General features: G+C 34.0%; 1 protein-coding gene across 3 annotated transcripts in view; it reads right to left on the reverse strand.

The window, feature by feature from the left end:
- The window catches only part of Rabl3 (RAB, member of RAS oncogene family like 3), a 49,561-nt gene that overhangs the window by 14,980 nt on the left and 14,955 nt on the right, over positions 1-19,626 (reverse strand). The window contains exons 4-8 of one of the 3 annotated variants that reach the window (XR_002821519.1): positions 14,441-14,555; positions 8,626-8,776; positions 4,337-4,408; positions 1,579-1,617; positions 712-845 (exon numbers count right to left, since the gene is read on the reverse strand). Coding sequence is in view for 2 of the 3 variants with exons in the window: in XM_004633339.2 (XP_004633396.1) it covers positions 780-845; positions 1,579-1,617; positions 4,337-4,408; positions 8,626-8,776; positions 14,441-14,555 (443 nt within the window). In the remaining variant the exon portion in view is untranslated. Of the gene's footprint in view, positions 1-6; positions 846-1,578; positions 1,618-4,336; positions 4,409-8,625; positions 8,777-14,440; positions 14,556-19,626 lie in introns of those variants that run through there. The other 2 variants (XM_004633339.2, XM_023717656.1) reach the window with 2 other exon arrangements.

The raw sequence follows: 19,626 nt of genomic DNA on the forward strand, positions 1-19,626 counted from the left end.
GTCCTTGTGTAGTTCTCAGATTTCACCTTAGCTATGTCCAAACAGGAAACTGTTTGGAAGAGACTGGTTGCAACCTAAAAAGTGAAGATGCTGTCGATTTCTCCCCAAATTTTTCTGATACTATTCTTTATATACTATTAATCTGTATTTATAGTTAACTCCATAGTCCACTATCAGTCCATCTATCCCAGGTATAAAACCATTTGTAAAGTAGTAGCAAGACAAGGGTTGCTCTCCATATGCATTTCCTATGTGTGAAGACGATACAGACAATTAAATAACACCATTTGGTTGCTTTGAAAATGAACAGAGACTGTTTGGGGTGGACACCTCAGGGCTGATAAGCTTTTTCCTTAAGAAGATAAAACAACAAAGATTTTTTTGAAGTACTTAATTAAAAGCTTTCAGAAATGAGTGCAGGAAAATTACACACCCATAAAAACCCTCCAGTTCCAGGCAAGAGGAAATTTTCTGTGCAGCAGTGTCACTGCTCATTTACTGCATCATTTGGACAATAGTGTCTCATATTTCCACAAGGCTTTTACATAATCTCTAAATGGGCAGAAAGGGTGAGGAACATTCTCAGTAGAACAGGGACACAGTGTGGATCTTCCACGTTGTCATCTACTTTCATTTTTCCATTAACAAGTGAGGCTGAAGGGTAGTGTTTTAAGATGGCTTTGTCCTAAGTCTGAGATGCTAATAACTTACACAGCCAGAGGAAAGCTGTGAAAACTGCCACTGTCTTCTTTCTTATTATTCCAAAGGATGAGTGTAATTCAGTCATAATGAAGATTCTTAAATGTTCCTCCCAACAACCTTTTCCTATCAGGAAAGCCTGGAATCTGTAGGTAAGAAAGACAATTGCATTTAAGATTCAAGCAGAAAAAGTTTGAAACCTAATATTAAAATTTTTCACATTTTTGTTTCTGTCAGCCTTCTGTTCATTACAGAACCAGCTTTCTGAGGTTTTGCTCAGAAAATTAATAAAAAGAAATTCCACCAAATGGAAAATATCTGCCAACAAATTGATGACAGTGTTATCACCTACTGGACTTATATATGAAGTGTCTGCATTTTCACAGATGCTGGACATAAATGTTGGCGTCTTAAACAAATGATCTCGTCTATTATAAAATAATCATGTCCTCAGACTCTTCTTGTATTTTTAAAAATCTGTTTATTTATTTATTTGGTACAGGGTCTTGCTATGCAGCTTAGACTCATAGTGATCCTCTTGTCTCAGCCTCCCTGATACTAGGATTAGAGGCATGTGACACCACACCCAGTTTCAGTGGCTGGCATGGCAAGTGGTAACCAGGAATTGAAGCCAGGTCTTTGTGTTTGCCAGGCAGGCACTTAGACTACTGAGCTATCTCTCCCACCCTCTTCTTATATTTTAAATCCCTGTTTTTCTTTGTGATTATCTCATTTTATATTTAATAGAACCGAAGAAAATAAGTTGCTTATGACTAAAAGAGATTCTCTCAATGATTTAAAACCAGTTTTGAAATTAAATTTCAATAACATCTTTCTCCAAATTTAAAACCCCATTTTATTAAGAAAATAGATACTAACCTGATTACTGTCTCTTAAAAAGTATCTCATCTCTATGACCTGTGAGAAACAAAGATTTTAAGGACTAGCATACTTTTACTTGGAAAAAAAAATCTGGCCATAATAGGTCTAAAAGGAATATACTCAAAATAAGAATGTTTAATAGCTGTAGATATTTAGTAAGAGTTAAAATCTGGTACAAAGAGATCAGGATTGTGAACTATTTCCATAAAAACTTAGTTCACTCCAAAGAACATGAATGAGATTTAAAAATGAACAAATAAAAACAACTAACAGAATAAGATCCTATGCAATTCATGTAATATGGCAGGAAATCTGTCTCTAAGTATCTGTGCAGTCACACTCAAAATGTTCTGAACAGAATCCATAATGTAAGTAAGTATTTGACTCTTATAATATTACGCCTATTTCTTTAAGAGAAGTCTGTGTAACGCACTGAGCTGCCATGGCCACATAGTCAACAGTGCACACGGTGACAGATGCTGTATTTCCTTATTGTAGGCAAACAACACAAAATGAGAAACAATCAATTAGCCTCCTTTTGTATTTCAGCTGCATCCTTAATTCAGTAGTGTCTATATCTGGTCAATAGGAGAAATAAGTTAAAGCAATGGATGGACCTTCACAAATCCATCACTTCTACTGGAAAGAAATGCTAAAAATTTACATTCTAATGTAATGAGTTTAAGAGCATCATGTTCTCAGATGATGAAAAACATTTAATAAAAGTAAATTTTAACATGAGAAACATGGCAATGGTTGCAGGGGCAGTGTTATTTTTGTTACACAGAGGTGCTGTGATAAGAAAAGTTAATCAGGTAATAATAAAGATTCACTGAAGATAAACTTGAAGGCATTTAAATCTGGAAGCTGAGAAATACTCCAAATGAGAGCAAGGCATGTTTTTCCAGGCCTATACCAGGTTGCTCTCACTGGCACGAGAGCTAAAATATCTATACCCTTTCTATCTTGGAGACTACAGTTCAGTTAGTTTAAGACACAGAGACCCAGGGAAAACTGATTGTAGAGGTAGAAAAGCTGCGTACTGACTTGGATACATCGCAAAACACTTGACCCCTCAACAACAGTGACAGGAAAATCTTATTCTAGATTCCAGCATGTCTGGAATAGGAAGTACACTCTTCACACTAACTTCTAGAAGATTTGCTAAATAGAAAACTAGGCAAAAATTAACTGACCAGGTGCCTAGGTTTCAGACTACCACCTCAGTCTAAATGTCTAACCTACTTCCTAGCCCACAGACATTTTGTTGAGATTTAGGTAACAAGGAAGTTATCTTTTTGCTTTTGCTAATAATTTTTACCACTAACTTACAGAGTCTTTATCTTACTAAATCTTGCTGCATTCTTATGATCAAACAAATAATTCTTCATTTTAAAAAATAAAACCCTGTCTGACAACATGGGTTTGGCTAGTCTATAACACCTTATCACTCTAACATATAATTTACTACATCGTTTCAAATTTTAAAATCAATAATTAAAAAAATTAAGACAATATACTGTGGATCCTTTCCAGGTCAGACATAGCTGTACAGAATGCTACTCTTAGGGGCTAGAATTTTGCAAGGGGGGAGGGGCTAAAGATCGAAACTACATGGAAGTTACTACTCTTTAAATTTGAAAACAGTGTGGAGAAAAACAGGCTCTTTGCAGTGCCTCCTAATATTTTTCATTTTATGGTGTTCCAATTTGGAGGGCAACAATAGCACATTTAGAAAAATCTAATATGTATAAGCACTGTAAGGTCAGTGACTCTGGCTCTCCTTGTGCAAGGACTCTGGCTGCTGTGAGAGCCAAAGGAGTAAGATCTGGGCACACCTGCACCCTATTTGTCAGTTAAGAAGTTCTGCAGCAAAGCAAAAATTTCCTACTGGGCTAATTAAACAGAGAGGGAACTGAGGTTCCCTCGGGTTTGCCTCACATGTTATATGTTGCTATAGTGAACAAAAGGGCCAAATAAAGTTAAAAAAACAAAAATGGGCTATAAAGAATAGCTATAAGGAGGGAAATATTTTCCTTAGGTTATATTTAAAAAGAAAATTATAGAAATTAATCTTCAATAAGAAAGAGAAATATCCAATTTTACTTTATTATGGTATGGAATATCAACGTTGAGTAAAAAACTTAAACTTAGTCAATACTATGCGCAATGCAGTTGAATGGTGTGTAAGAAAAACAAAAAGTGCCCTAAATTGCAGTGTGTTGAGTCGATCTACATTTTTATTCTAGCTCAGTGATGAAAAGATGATGTTAGCAGAGCTGATAAAAGTAATGCAAAAGTTTCTGATAGGGCAACATTAGAGAATCAGGAAGGTTACATAACCTCACAAAGAAATAGTATTGTTTATGTGGAGAATCTTAATAGCTGACAGAATAAAAAGAACTACGGCTTTAAATATAGCCTTTCCAGTTCAGTGCCTTTTGGAGGTTAGAGAGTGTGAATAACTACTCAAAGAGCTAGAGAACAGGTAAATATAGTTGCTTTAAGGAGAGCTATTAGTTAACCTTTAAAAACTCAGACTAATACTTTTGGACTATGCTGAAAAGACTGGGGATAAAATAAACACATCAGCAAGCCTAGAGCAATGATCTCAACAGATAGGAGCGATTAACACATTTATTATTAAGGCTGTGAAGTCTGAATGGAGAAATAAAGGGACACAACATTCTACAAAGAGTTCAAACTTCCATAATGTATAAATTAAGTTTAAAAATAACTTAATTGAAGTAATTACCTTATCAAAAAACCTACTGAGCTTGACAGCGTTGGAAGATCCTGCAGCTAAGTACCGTGGATTTGTGCAATCCTAGAAAATATAAGATCCACAAATAAAAGTTAGGGCCAAAGCTCTTACTTGTAACTTATTTTCCTCTTGCACATCTATAAACAATTGAGTACTCCCATAAGATACTCAAATACTTTTCTAAAATTACAATGCAGAAAATTACCAGAGAAGGATAAGACCAGTTATTCTTTGTCATCTAAGCAATTTCAAAGTATACTGAGTCAGTGATTTCCTTAAAAAATAATTCATTAAAGACAGAATTTCTAGTAGTTTATTTATCAGAAAATTAAAATTCTATTCAGGCAACCTATTTATATTTACCATCCCAAACCAGAAACAAAGCCACGACAAACAGTAAACACTTCATTTTTTAGGATTACTCACAGTGCTCAAAGAATTAGGTACTATGTAATTTATAGAATAGTAAGCAGCAAAGAGGAGCAAAAAACAGAAAGAAGAAATGCCAAGCATTTCTTTTTTTTGTAAGCCACAAAGATCTACTGTTGTACATAATAATAAGCAACAGGTAGGGGGAACTACCTGCTTGGCCTCTCCCCCACCCCCCGTCCCTCTCTCGGACAGGAGCTTTCTTTCTCTCAATAAATATATTCTGCTCATAACCAAAAAAAAGAAAAAAAAAAGCAACAAGTATATTACTATTATTTAATATAGTAACACTATTTAAAATAGAAAAAAGATGGTTGCCCAGGAGAGATGAAACAGTCTGAAACATTAAAACATCAAAATAACTTATAAAAATCTTAAAATGCTTACTATCCTTCTCCTGGAATCCCAGGAGATTGTTGCATGGGCTCTGCTTGTCATCATTCACTTCCATCTCAAGATTGGACAGTGTGTAAATACACTGATGTTTATTTCAAACACTATTTTAGAGCAGACTTTGAGGATGTCATGAAGCTCTTTTCCAAGAATACTTGTCTTTTATCTATGGACCTTCTGTGTCCCTTGAAAAATTGTACTTATTCTGTCTAGTAATCTCTAAGCCTACATGATCTCTTTCCAGTGAAGTTAGAATACTCTATTTTCTCCACATTCAAAACTTGAAGGATGACATAGTAAGTTTTGGCCAGAAACAAAAATGGGAATAACATCCCATAGGACTTTTGAGAAGATTAAACGAAATAATGCGTGTCTGGGACCTAGTGGGTACTGGAATATTAGTTCCCTTTTCCATTCCTAGAAAATGCTATCACAAAACTAACATCAAAAAGATAATTTTATACATAAGTACACAGAAACACACTATGTATACTTTTTTTTCCCTTTTTTTTGGCGGAACTGGGGTTTGAACTCAGGCGCTTGCACTTGCCAGGGAAGCGCTTATTCCATTGAGCCATCTCCCTAGCCCCCTAAATGGCAGAAGGATTTTTTTTTTTGCTCCGAATGCCTTCAGGGCATGTTTGGCTGGCTTGAGTTGTAGGTATCGAACCACAGCAACCTGAGCCTGACTGCTTTGTTGAAGCAGCCACTTAAAGAGCTGAGCTAAGGGGCAGGCCCCCCATGTATACTGTTGTTTTTGAAATAATGCGTGAACACCTTTGTATAGCAGTTGGGGCATATAAGCAACAAACTTTAGACTGAATTAGATAGATTTTACAAAATGGGTATTAAAAACTTAGAATTTCAGAGATAATGTTAAGTAGTTAAATTGCTAAATACAAAAACAAAATCAACAGAACTCCTCCATTCCAAGAAAAACCCACTTAATGTTAGGGCTTTACAATTTTCAGCTAACCTGTGAACTGAAAGCCATTTTTCCTATGAAAATTTTAGAGCTGAAAGAACTATCTCCCACTCTGATCACAAAGGCTGAAAGCTAGTGTCTCTGATAGCTTGTTTAAGAGAGAACCATTAACTAGGGAAAATGTTTCAATTATCAACACTCTGAGTAAACAAATGATAGACAAAACTTTTACTAAACATAATAAGACTAATAGCATTTTTAAAACATAATCTACCACGTGCTAATAATTAAAACAGCTTTTCAGTTACTCAGGTAGAATAAATTTGATTCCATTTTTTTGTTTGTTTCTGAGACAGGGTCTTGCAAGGTAATCAAAGTTTGCCTTGAACTCACTAGGTAGCTCAGGCTGCCTTGGAACTGAAAGCAATACTCCTGCCTCACCTCAGTCTTCTTAGTGCTCGGATTACAGGCATGCTCCCTCACGCCTATTAAGATAGGGTATTGCTAAATTGCACAGGCTGGCCTTGAAGTTGCAACCTCAACCTCAATCTCCTGAGCTGCTGGGATTATAGGCACAGGCCTCCACACCCATATTTCATTAGCTTTTAATCCGATACTTTATATTTACTTGCTGAGTCTTTCTGACTTCTGTCTCCATTTGAAACTTCCCTGTGTCCTATGTTCCTTATTATTTTCTTCCCTGTATCCTCATGAGTCTCCTATCATTTCTGCTGTGTTCTTAAGGCTGTATTCTGATAAAAGCCAAAGCATGCTGTATTTAAACTCTTTGGAAACTAGGCATGTAAAGTTTTACTACTTATGTACCTTTACATCTTGATAACAAATACAGGATGGTTGTCATAGGAACCCATGACCATTAGAAACACATGCATTCAGAAATATATTAAAAGTTGGGACAAATTAGGTGTATGCAAAGGTAAACTTTTCTTTGGAAATAATGCTTGATGTTAACCCCTGGACTTCTTCAACAGAAATATTATATTTTTATATAGCAGTGATTCTTGGAAATATCATGGTCCAATGCTGATTACTTGGGTATTTACAATGAAATAGTCCATAATAGCTCCACAGAAAAATTTATTTTCTACAAAGCAGAATATAAAAACTAATGAGATGGCAGTTAAAAACAGACTCAGTCATGGATAGGTGGAGCTGAACCAAGCAGCATTTACAAATGTTAATTCACAGAGCAAGAAAATCAAAAGCACCTAAATTAATTTGTTAAAATTATAGAAATTGGGCTAGGAGTGTTGCTTAGAGGCAAAGTGCGTGTTTAGCACAAGAAAGGCCCTGCGCAGACTCCGTTAAAAACAAAACAAAATTATAGGCCTTATGTCAGACTTTATGAATAAAAAGCTCCAGCTGTAGGGGCTAGTTATTAAAATTTTTCATAAGTACAATTAGTAATATGAAGTCAGCTTTGGGTAATTGCTAATCTAGATCAGTGGTGGTGGACCTATGGCATGCATACTGCAGTAGGCTGCTTGTATCACTCAAAGCTCTGGCAGGTTCACCATCACTGGTCTAGATGATTTCCAAGAATTCTTTCAGCTTCCAAAACTTGAACATTAGTTGAAAGGTTAGTTAAATGTGAAATAGAGTGCTTTATTTGACCCATGTTATTTTGGTCTTGGCATCTCTCTGTTTCTTGTCTTCATCTTTACAACCGGGATAGTAGAGTACCTACCTTCTAGGGTTGATGTGAGGATAATGTATGTGAGATAATACACATAGAGCACTGGAACCATGTTTGAAACATAGGTCCTCAGTTAATATTGGATGTTAGTATTATTACGCCTTTCCCACTGCACATTTGGAACACAGTGCCCTGAATATGCTACAGAAATCCAACTGTATGACACGTAAACACGACTGAAGTTGTTGATTGAGATCCTTCCCTGAGTAATGCTAACTGGTTTAAATGAAAACTACTTCTTAGCCTTTTTAGCCCTGATTTCTAATTGAACTAGCTATCTCAGGAATGGACTCAATCCTGGCTATATCTATCCACTGTGTATACAAATTAAGTTTTTATGATTCCTACTTTATAGTTTACAATTTTTTCATGTTTCTGTTTGGTTCCTCTTTAAGGTTAATTTTGTTACTTAAGCAGCTAAAAGACTCTTTTATAAAGTAAAAAAAATAATCAAATATAGTGTCATCTTAATCTACTTAATTATTTTTACTTTAATGTTATTTAAAATTCTTTTCAAGAATTTTAGGGCTAAGGATATAGCTCAGCAGCACAGTACCTGCCTGGCAAGCACAAGATTCTGAATTTGATTCCTAGTACCAAAAACAAAAACAAAAACCAACAAACAAGTCTAATATGTCAGCATACATGCTCAAAGTGACTGTGCCTGATAATCTAGAAATACCAACTACACTCATGACTGCACCATGGACTAGAACCCCAATATCTTAATTTTGAATATAAAACTTTCATCAATATAAATCTTTGGTTTTGCTTTCATCTGATAATAATCAAACATCTATTAGTGAAAATACACACCAAATTAATCTCTTCTGCATTGAAATCCTCAGCCAGGAAAGCAGTTCTAGTTAAAACTTCATGACGCTTGGTTTCATGAATCTGGTCCAGTTTAGTTCCTATTACCAACAGTGGGATTTGGTTATCAGCAAACTTTTCCTGATCATAATCCCTGAAGTAAATAACAAGAAAGAAGTGAACATAATTTACCTTTCTAATGAGATGCATAATACTTAAATGCAAGTAGCTTACACTGTTTTACTGATTGATTTCTGTTCATTCATTACATATAAACCTATTTTTCTCTCAATTTCTTCCACTTACTTCTCCATTTATCAATCCACTATAACATCTGTTGAGTTCTAACTACTCACCTATTTAAAATTTGTTCTCATGTGTCTTCATAACAGACCATTTGAGAACTGAGTGCCCAACCAGTATATAACAAACAAGTGTCCTGGCTTTTGCCTCAGTTCTGTCTTGTAAGGGTAATAGCTCAGAATATTTTTAGTGTAGAAACAGAATTGATTGAAACCTCAGGGTAGAGAAAGCTTGGGTCTGCTGTCAGATAGGAATGGCAAGTTTCTGGATATCTTCTGAGGCTGCTTAACTTCCATATTGTACACATTTCTGTCTAGAAGTTTAAAAAACAGATTGTTTCAGCAAAAGAAATGGAAAGTTAGAATAAATTGAATATGGGGTACTACAACTGGGAAAAAGGATTAAATGAATGGAAATGAGAAGAAACAGTTAAAATGTAAGATGAATAGTAAAAAGAAAGGACTTAGTACCAAACAATTATTTGTCTTAATATGAAAATCATGGGAGACAGAGGAAAGACAGTTAGAAATCTTTAAGGTTAATTTCTTGGGTCACTGAATATCACATCTTTTTTTTCTCTTTTCCTCTATACCTAAAGGTCAGAACAATGATATAAATACTTTTTAACAAACACAAAGTTCATTGTTATTGAATTAATTTAAATTCCATTCACTTATTGGGAGTACAACAGATTTGGATTTCTAAAACATGAACTCACTTTATAATCGTCAGCAAAATCTGCTTTTGAACACGCTATGACAATAAATCAATATTGTATAATATAATAATACAGTCCAGATAAGCATAGCTATTCTTTTGTCTTTCACATTACTTTCTTTTTTGTAATCAAAATTGGGGCAAGGATCATGGTAGGCAATGTTACTAGGTCTTTACGCCCTTCACAATAATTTTTGAGTTTTAGCAACTATTCAGTCTTAGGACACAATTATTATACAAATATTATGTTTACTGCACCAAAGCCAATAATAGCTCATGATCATAACTTTTGATGTTTTTTTATCAACATTAACATTGTTAGGAGATAAAGTTCAAAACTGAAATTTGATTTAGAGTGATATTTTAAGATTATTCTCCTTTAAAATTGTTTTTTCTCTTATATCACCAATTCAATCTCATGAAAAGTTTTGTACATTTTCTACCAAATAGCCTCTTTCATACAAACACAAATCTTGTACACTCTCTTGCATATTAACATACTTAAAGCATACACACAGACTGCTCTCTTTTTAGCATTCCTTTTTTCCCGTTTCCTTTCATAAAGTTTTGTAATTTGATCTTGCAATCTTTTTAAACCATTAAGTGGAAAATTGATGGAGAATTTTATCCTGGGTGGATAAGGCTGATAACTTCTTAAAAGCATAAGACGACCAAATGCCATTTTATATGGACAGTGCCATTTTTGGAAAACAAAAGCAAAAATACTCTGTAATTTTTAGACTGTTATATTTAACTACCATTGAGAGAAAATGTAGGATTCAGGGAACAAGTCTAAAGAACACTACAGGAATATATAATCAGCAAACTGCAGAGCTTAGGAAAGTATAGAGAACAAAAGAGCCATTTCCTTCTGTACATAAACACTAAGCAATCTTTTTCAAAAAAAAAAAAAAGAGGGAGATTACAAGAAACTAAAATCAAATATTATAAGAAAAATTATTCATTTTTTAATTTTTAAAAATAATGTATGTATGTATGTATGTGTTTGGTACAGCCAAATCGGGCCAGCCAGCAGGATATGCAGTACCAGGGACTGAACCTGGGTGCAAGTGCTTAGACTGCTGAACCATCTCTCTAGCCTGAACAGAACCTTTTTAGATCCTATTTTAAATATATCAAATAAAGCCAATGAAATAATTGGGGAAGTTAATCCATTTATCCCAGACATTGAGAGTTTTTAAATCTTTGCTTGAAATCCATATATGTTACCTGGAAAAGTTTAAGGAACAAGAATGTGAAGAGAACACATTTCATTATGTGCATCATTATTGGTGTTTCAAAACTGGATCACTATGCATTGAAGGGTTAAAATAACATTTGCACATTAGAGAATTATTGTTAAATTTTTGGAAGTGATAATCATGTTGGTTATGTTAAAAAAAAAATCCTTGTTGGTCAGGGAGATAGCTCAGTGGAACACGTGCTTGCCTGGCAAGCGCAAAGTCCTGAGTTTCATCCCTAGTACCACCAAAAAAAGTCCTTGTTCTTTATAGTTACACATTAAACTATATGTAAATAACATGATACAATGTCTACCCTTTGTTTCAAAATAATCCATTTGGGACTGAGAGAGTGGGGAGTGGGTAGAGATCTGGATGAAATAGGACTGGCTGTGTGCTGCTAATTGTTAAAGCTGGGTGACCCATACAAGGGGATTCATTTTCTATTCTTTATACTTAAGTATGTTTAAACACATAACACATAAAAAAATACGTAACATAAAATTTAGTAAGTTTCTAACAATGGTTCAAACTTTAGCTGATACAAAAGATATATGTTAAGCAGTTTTGTTCTTATCCTTGTCCCCATTCACTATTTCTCCTGACCCTTAGAAGAAAACCATTTTTATTACCACTAGTTTTCATTTCTCCTTACTGATTTTTTCTACAAATAAGTATATTCTTATTTTATCATTTGTTATATAATTAGACCTATATATAGTCTGCATTAAAAAAATTTAATTAGTAGTACCTATCTGTTATACAAAATAGTGGTTTTCATTTGGCACATGTACATGTATAGAACATACTTGCTTCACTCCACCATTATGTACTCCTCTGACCTTCCTCCCCATGCCTCCACTCCCTTCCTCTTCTCTAATAGTCTGTTTTGCTTTCTATCACCTGTTTACCTGTCTATTAGATTCAATATATGAGAGAAAACATGTGATATTTGTTCATCTGAGTCTGGCTTATTTCTAACCATTTTCCTGCAAATGATATAGTTTCTTATGCTGAATAATATTCCACTGTGCACTTTGATTATTTAAATGTAATGAGATATCTTCAGTAAATCTCTGTATTTTAAAACACACAGAGAACTTCACAGCAGTTGAATAGTACTCTAGTATACAGACATGTCATTATTTAAAGAATCTGGTGGATGCTAGCCTTGTTTCTAAATCTTTTGCTGCTATAATGTATCACTGCAGTATTATGTTCTTATATATTTGCAGGTTCTCTATTTGAGTAAAATGAAGCTGTAGGGTCAAAATGTAAATGTATCTATAATTTTTACTGTCACCTTGAATTTCCTGATATTACTGCAAATTTCTTCTTGGTATGAATATACTGCCTCCTACTCTTCAATTTAAAAACAAATTTCCTGAGTAACCATATAAAAGAGATCAATGAAACCAAATCTTTTTTTTTTTTTTTCTTTTTTCTGTATTTTAGGGAAGGGTCTACAGGGTGTTCAGGATCTCATCATTAGATTGGACTTGTGATGCTCCTGTTTACAGCTTCCCAAGTGCTGGGATTACAGGTGCATGCCCCCAAAGCCATTCTCAAGTGCCTTCTCAGTGTGCTGGGGGGGTAAGGGGGGGGCGGGGCCAGCAGGGTCTGTCCAGGAATTGAACCCTGGCCCCTGAGTCCGCTTGCAGGCGCTTTAATCTGCTGAGCTATTTGGCTGGCCCCCAAAATCTTCTTTGAAGAGATCAATAAATTGATAAACCACTATAACTCGGACAAAGAAAAAAGGGAAACAAGCAAAATCAGGAATGAAAAGGGTATCATACTATAGATAACAAAAGGATAAGCAAATATTATGCACAATTCTTTTCACATAAATTTAACAACTCAGATGAATTCCTCAAAGAACAAAAATTAGCAAAACCCATGAGGGGAAGACAGGAGAGGAAGTGGGGAAAAGAGAGATCTACGTATGTAAGTGCGATGATTGTACAATTGTACTGTGAATTTCTGCTGATCTATGGAAAGGAGGAGTTGGTGCTTAATTTGTTTTGTCTCCTTTTTTAGTTCTTTGACCTTTTTCTCGTCTTAATTTCTTTCTTCTTCCAATTTTGCATGCATATATCTGGTAATATAAACAACTAATATGAAGATAACACTATGTAATACATCAAATACTGTGAAATTCATATTATTTTAGTAAAATTCTGTATCATTTGTAATTTTTCTGTTTTAATTCTATTTTGTAGTCTCTTAAAAAAAAATTACCAAAACTCATCTTAGATGAAATGGACAGTCCTATAATTATTAATGAAATTTAGCTTAAAGTTAAAAACCTTTCAAATAAGCATTATGTAGGTCCAAATGGCCTCATTAGTAAATTACAACAAAACTCAAAGAACACCAAATATACATAATCTCTTTCAGAAAACAGAAGAATAAAGATATTGCCAAGTTATTCTATGAGGTCAATATTTTCTCCAAACTAGAACAAGTACAAGACATTATAAGAACTAAAAACTACAACCAATATCCTGCAAAAACCAAATAAAAAACCCTTCAGGAACTATGAGTAAATTAAACTCAGCAAAAAATAACCACAGAATAGATAAACAGTTCAATATTTGAAAATCAGTCAATGGGAGGCCACTCTGATACCTTTTGTCAGAGTGTAACCCCAATTAGACTAGTGCTTTCCTATTTTTCTTGCTCATCTTTCTTTGTTCTTGGTTGGCCTGGTCTTTGTTAGCTCTTTAAGCCAGAATCCTTTACTATTTTCTCTTACTTTTTATATTTTAGTTTGTTTTATGGAAAAAAAATATTTTGAAACAAAATAGTGAGAGAATAATAATAGTTAATATATTGCATATTGTTATCTTCAAAGTAGTTACTCACAGTACAAAATATGGACATACTTTTAATTATTTTTTTTTTCCTGTAAATGTGTGCGTTAGTTTTATTTCCATGATTATGAAGAGCCAAGAACCATGCTTGCCAGTGACAAATTTTGGTGTCCGATGTGAGGCTATTCCAACCTTCTGCAAGATTTGCCTGGATCCCATAATTAACTGAGTGGTCAGACACTGGACACTGTGGACTCAAAAGCAGAGCTTCACATGAAGAAACACACTTAAAAACCTGTATGATCTGGAATTAGGCAAAGAGTTCTTAGATGTGGTATAAAAAACATAATTGAGAAAAGAAAGACTTTATTAAAATAATAAAGAAAGACTTTATTAAAATAAAAATCATTGCTTTGTGAAAGACACTGTCAAAAGACAGTGAAGAGACTAGGAAAAATATCTGCAAATGAAACATTTTATTTATTTATTCTTTTAATTTTATTTGTGTGTGTGTGTGTGTGTGTGGCCAGCTCAGCCCACCAGGGGGCGGGCTGGCTGGCATGTGGTGCTGGGGGATTGAACCGCGGTCCCTGTACTTTGCTAAGCTTGTTCTAAGTAGGTGCTCTAGACCACTGAGCCATCTCACCAGCCCCAAATGAAACATTTTATGAAGTGTTATTTTATATAGTACATTCTGGGATTTCTGTAAGATTCAAAGCAACTGTAAAGTAATTCTGGACTTACCCATTCATTACCAAGACTCCTGTTGGCATTGAGTCCCGATTGAGAACTTCGAGTGACCAACGATACAAGTTTTGAGATGACTTTTTATTTGTTAAGTCATGGACTAAAATTATACCTAAAATAATCAGAGAAAATAGTATTAGTACTGTTGCAACTCCTCTTCATTTCACAAGTGGCAAAGCGAAGCTCTGTGGAAGTATTAGGTGGCTTAATGAATTTAGTATTCTATTATGTCTTATAAGTTCAATTATTTTAAGTGCCTTCTACAAATAATTATGGAACTAAAACTTTTGTAGGTTATATAACTTTAAAAAATTGTATAATTGCTGACAAAATGTCATTAAATATTCAGATGTCATTTCTTATACTTTTATCAATACTACCTGAGTGCCTACTTCATGCTTTGTCCTACTTAAACACTATTAATCAAAGGCATTGAAATTATTTCAGCATAACAACATATTCATTCAAAAAGTTAAGTTGTTTTTATACAATATATAGCATGCCAGTTATTTCAGTGCAAATGCTACTCATACTCACTGAAAATGATGCTAATAAATATTAAAATGACACTGATGTGGCTACGGCTTAGTAATAGAGCACTTGCCTAGCATGTATAAGACTGGGTTCTATCCGTCACTGAAATAAATAAACAAAAAAATTAAAATGTCATTGACTCAATTTATACAAATGATCTTCATTATCTGAGATAAAATACTGTCTTATAGATCAGTTGTGCCTAATAAACTCAGTTCAATGTACTAAATTTTGAATTAATGGATAACTATATAAACTTGCTACTTACAAAGTGACTTAGATAAAAGAGCAAAAGAAACATGGCATAAGAAAGGACAAAGTATGAATAATAGAAAATTAAAAATTTTGAGATTGAGAAAAATAACAATGTAATCAGGCTCAGAAATGTAAGTAAACAATCAATATCCTAAACAAAGTAGATTAAATCATTACAATAAAAAAAGATAAAATAAAGGCTTCCATGTCTACAGTTTAGAGTATTATGGTCAGGAAAATCTAAGTTTCAAACTCCCAACCCTTTCTTATATAACCCTGATTCTATGGTGAAAAGAAGAAAAGAAGAACATGAAATTATGACTACTGAATCTTAAAATGTGGACTATGACTGAAAAAGAAGGGCAGAAAATGTAGAATTACTTGACATCTATAGTTTTTAGACATCTATATAACTAAGATGCTTGGGCAAGTTGTGCTCTAGTGGACTTGTTTCAAGGAGCTCAGATAAATCAGTATCTTTCCTGGTATCTGGCAAAATAGCCCTGCAATAAGGGGTCTCATAGATATCAAAAGCATAAACTAAAAAAAGAAGGAAGACCTACCATTAAAAGAAATACATAATATTTTAAATAATATTTTATAAATACTTATGTACTGGTACATCAATCACCTAATTTAATTTTCAGAACAGTCATATAAGGTTAAGAGCTACTACCCTCTTTCTATACACGAGGGAATAAGGCTCAGAGATATTACCTAATATGCTCTAGATCACATGGTAGGTGGCTAGAATCTGCACTCATGTATTCTGACAGAAGGAAAGTAGAATAAAATCTCATTTTAGGGTAAATATTTTCTCCTCTATTTCCTAGGTATATTACAAAAATATAAGGAAGACTTTCGGTTGTGGAGTAAAACAATTACAAACACTATTAGATAATAGGTTATTAGATAAACAACAAAATGTTTATTCTTTAAAGAATATATATGTAAGGCTTTTGAACCTTAAAGACATATGAGCACCTTTTTCTCATTCTTCATCTTTCGATTGGTATCAGAGTTCTTACTTTGTACTATATGAGCTAGAGGAGGGAAACATGGGCCCAGGTGAAAGGAGTCAGAATGACAGCTGATTAGAGTATGGTATGTTCTCATTTTAAGGGAGAAAAGCAGAGGCATTTTATATAGTAAGAGCCTGACTTACAAATGAATTCTCTTCTAGAAGAATGTTTGTAAGTCAGACTGAATCATAAATCTGATGAAGTGAATCTTATACTGTATTTTCACTTTTGTTTCCATGGTACTCCTTTTCACTTCCAAGCAGTCCTCTCCATATCACAATTGTCTTTGGACATCCTGGGCTCTGACTGAGCACAGTAGTATTATGGAATACTGCACTGTACAGTTGCATAACTAAGACAATGTTCAGCAGACATGTGAGCTACCTCTGTGATTTGTTCGCATCTATGAATGTTCATAATGCAAGGTCATTTTTGTATTAATGAAAGATCCTGACTTGAATGTTTGTAAGTCAGAGACTTACATAGTTTCCTGCAGAGATTATTTGCCTAATTCAAGAGATGGGAAGTAGGATACTGAGGGGAAAATATTATTTCTAAGAATAAAAACTACATTTGAATGGAGTGATCCTTATGCTGTTTTTTAGGATAGTAGATAAAGATAATTGAGTGTTTCTACCAAGGAGAAAGTTCTAGAGCTATGGTGAAAGAATAAAGAAGTAGGTTTTTCAATAAATACCACAATTTTTATTTTTTAGTTTTAAGATAGAGGAATATATTTTGGTCTTACAAGCAAAAACAAAATAGGATATGTGTAATTTTTTCTAATGGGTTAATGGAGGATACAAATTATTAAAGAATAGAAAGTACAGAAAAATAAATATGGGGGACAATGGGCTTCTTCAGTACTTATGGGTTTGTAACTCAGAATTTCATAACTGAAAGAATTTAACTGGTCTTTATCTATACTATTTACTTCCAAATTTATCCTATCTCTGATCAAAACAATTTAGATGTACATAGTAAACTGGTTGTGTTGTATTTTTGAGCCATGGTCCCACTATGCATTCTGGGGTAGTTTTGAATTCATGTAGCCAAGGCAGACCTCGAACTTGCAATGGTCCTCCTACTGGCCTCCTTCCTGAGTGTTGGCCTAGCTGGATAAATATCCTATTATACATCCAAATTTTCCTGTGCCAAAGAAGACTGATAATCTGCTTTGACAAATCACTTGACTGACTCATAAGTTTATTACCTGATTTGAAGTCTAAAATAGATTTCAAGTAGTGAACTCACACTATTATCTTATTTAAATTTTTTATTTTTTCCATAATTTTATTGAGAAACAAATAGCAATGAGACAGTTTCAAACCAAATTGGTAGGACAGTTTCAACAATTAACACTTGCATACATTCTTCCTAGTGGTTAATTGCTGTACAAGATACGGACATGATATCCTATTTACAAACACTGTTAGAACAAATCCCTCTATTCATTAAGAGAATGCAACTATATATCCATCCTAACCATTTTGAATACACAGATACAAGATGGACATTCATCTGTATCCCCTTTTTTTGTTAAGTTCCGTTATTTGAGTATTATAGGTGTGTTAACTCAGAAAAATATTCTAAAAGGGTCCAGTAGCTCATAATAGTATTGGGTCTTCCGCTGCACTGGCAATGTCAGAAATTGTTGACCTGAGTCCCCTACAGCTCAACATAATAGCATGGGTTTACTTCTTATACTTCGTTTTTATACTTTTCTGCTGGATGGTTAAGAACAAGGTAAAGCAGGACCTATGCAACAAGAGTTGTAGCTTTTGGGTCTGATAAGGTCAGTGAAATCCCCTCAGGATTTATGCTGAGATCCTGTACCTCAGGTTGTAGAACCTTTGTCAGTGTCAGCCATATGGATGAGTCATGGCCATTGCTTGGCCAATGTGCTCTCTGTGAAAGCCTGAGAGAATGTTTTCTCTCCATGGGACTCTCCTTAGGCACACTCTACATCATCGATCACTTTCCTCTTTGGCCCCCTAATCTCCTTCATCAGAAAATTTGGAACACTACCGAGTTACATGACGTTACAGTACAAGTGCTCATATGTCTTGAGTCTTAATTGACCTTGGAAGGTTAGGGCCAAAATGTTGGCCTTCCTTGCAGCCCTCCTTTTTCTCTAATTTTGGTCTACAAACTTAGGTTGTTAACCCTCCAGATGACAAGCTTATTGTTATTACCATATAACCTAGGCTGTTAAGTTAAGCTCACTATCTGTCTGAATAACAAACATCTTAGGCATAACATGGAACAGGTATTTTTCATCAAGTATTGATATGTCGAACTTTAAGTCCCTACAAAATATGATGAAAAAACATTTAAAAATTAGAATATATTTTAAAAATAGGCATAACAAATTATACAATTCTCATGTTTACACATAAGTCCAAAAATCTTATAATCTTATTTAGTCTTAACCTTACCAGTATAATCTTACTTTTCCTTCATTTATATACACAGTAATACCTTGGCTCATGAGTGCCTCAGTTCTCAAACAATTCAGTTTGTGAACAGAAGCATTTGACAAAATTTTGCTTTGTTAGCAAACTCTTCATCAGATGACAAACATGACCACTGCCATCTTCCCCACAATGAACAGAAATGCCATTTTCTCCAGAATCATGGAATGAACTAGGTTTGTGAACTGAAGTACTACTGCATTCTGTTATATGCCTTTATTGGGTGCTTTCTTGAATACTGATGATACATATTATCATTTAACTGTATCTTCTTTCATTTACGAATGTTTTGTCAACTAGACTGTGACAATTTCAGATAGAATTTGTATTGAGACATGGATCTGAACTAATAGAACACATCATATATTGTATAGTATGTATCTAAGAATACTTACTACTTATTTTTATAGTATCCACAACATTTTATGATTCAGGAAAGACACTGACAGAGAAATGTAAGGAAGATAGGTATTTAATAAGTGCAATGTTTACCTAATATTAAATGAGATCTAATCTTAACATAAATAAGGTCCTATTAATGGCCACACATTTACCAGGAGGGAAGGAAATGCCAAATCTTTTAGATTATTAGTCAAGGACAAGTAAAAAACAAAATTGTATTTCATAATAAAAAAATTTACAAATGACCATAAGAAACTATGAACAAACCACTAAGGTGAGTGGCTTAGTCCTTTGACAAGGAATAAGTGCCCATGAATTGCAATTATTGTCTTTTATTACATCTGAAAGTATGCTTCAAGTACTTGCACATATATTACTGGATAAATTTTTTCCATCTCTACATATATCCTTAAGCAGCTCTTTATAATTACATTGGACTCTACTGGGCAGTTGGAAGAAATCTTTCTTTGAACATCTGCCTTAAGACAATGAGATA

This window comes from Octodon degus, unplaced genomic scaffold, assembly GCF_000260255.1.
Source record: "Octodon degus isolate 3935 unplaced genomic scaffold, OctDeg1.0 scaffold00053, whole genome shotgun sequence".
Classification (NCBI taxonomy): Eukaryota; Metazoa; Chordata; class Mammalia; order Rodentia; family Octodontidae; genus Octodon; species Octodon degus.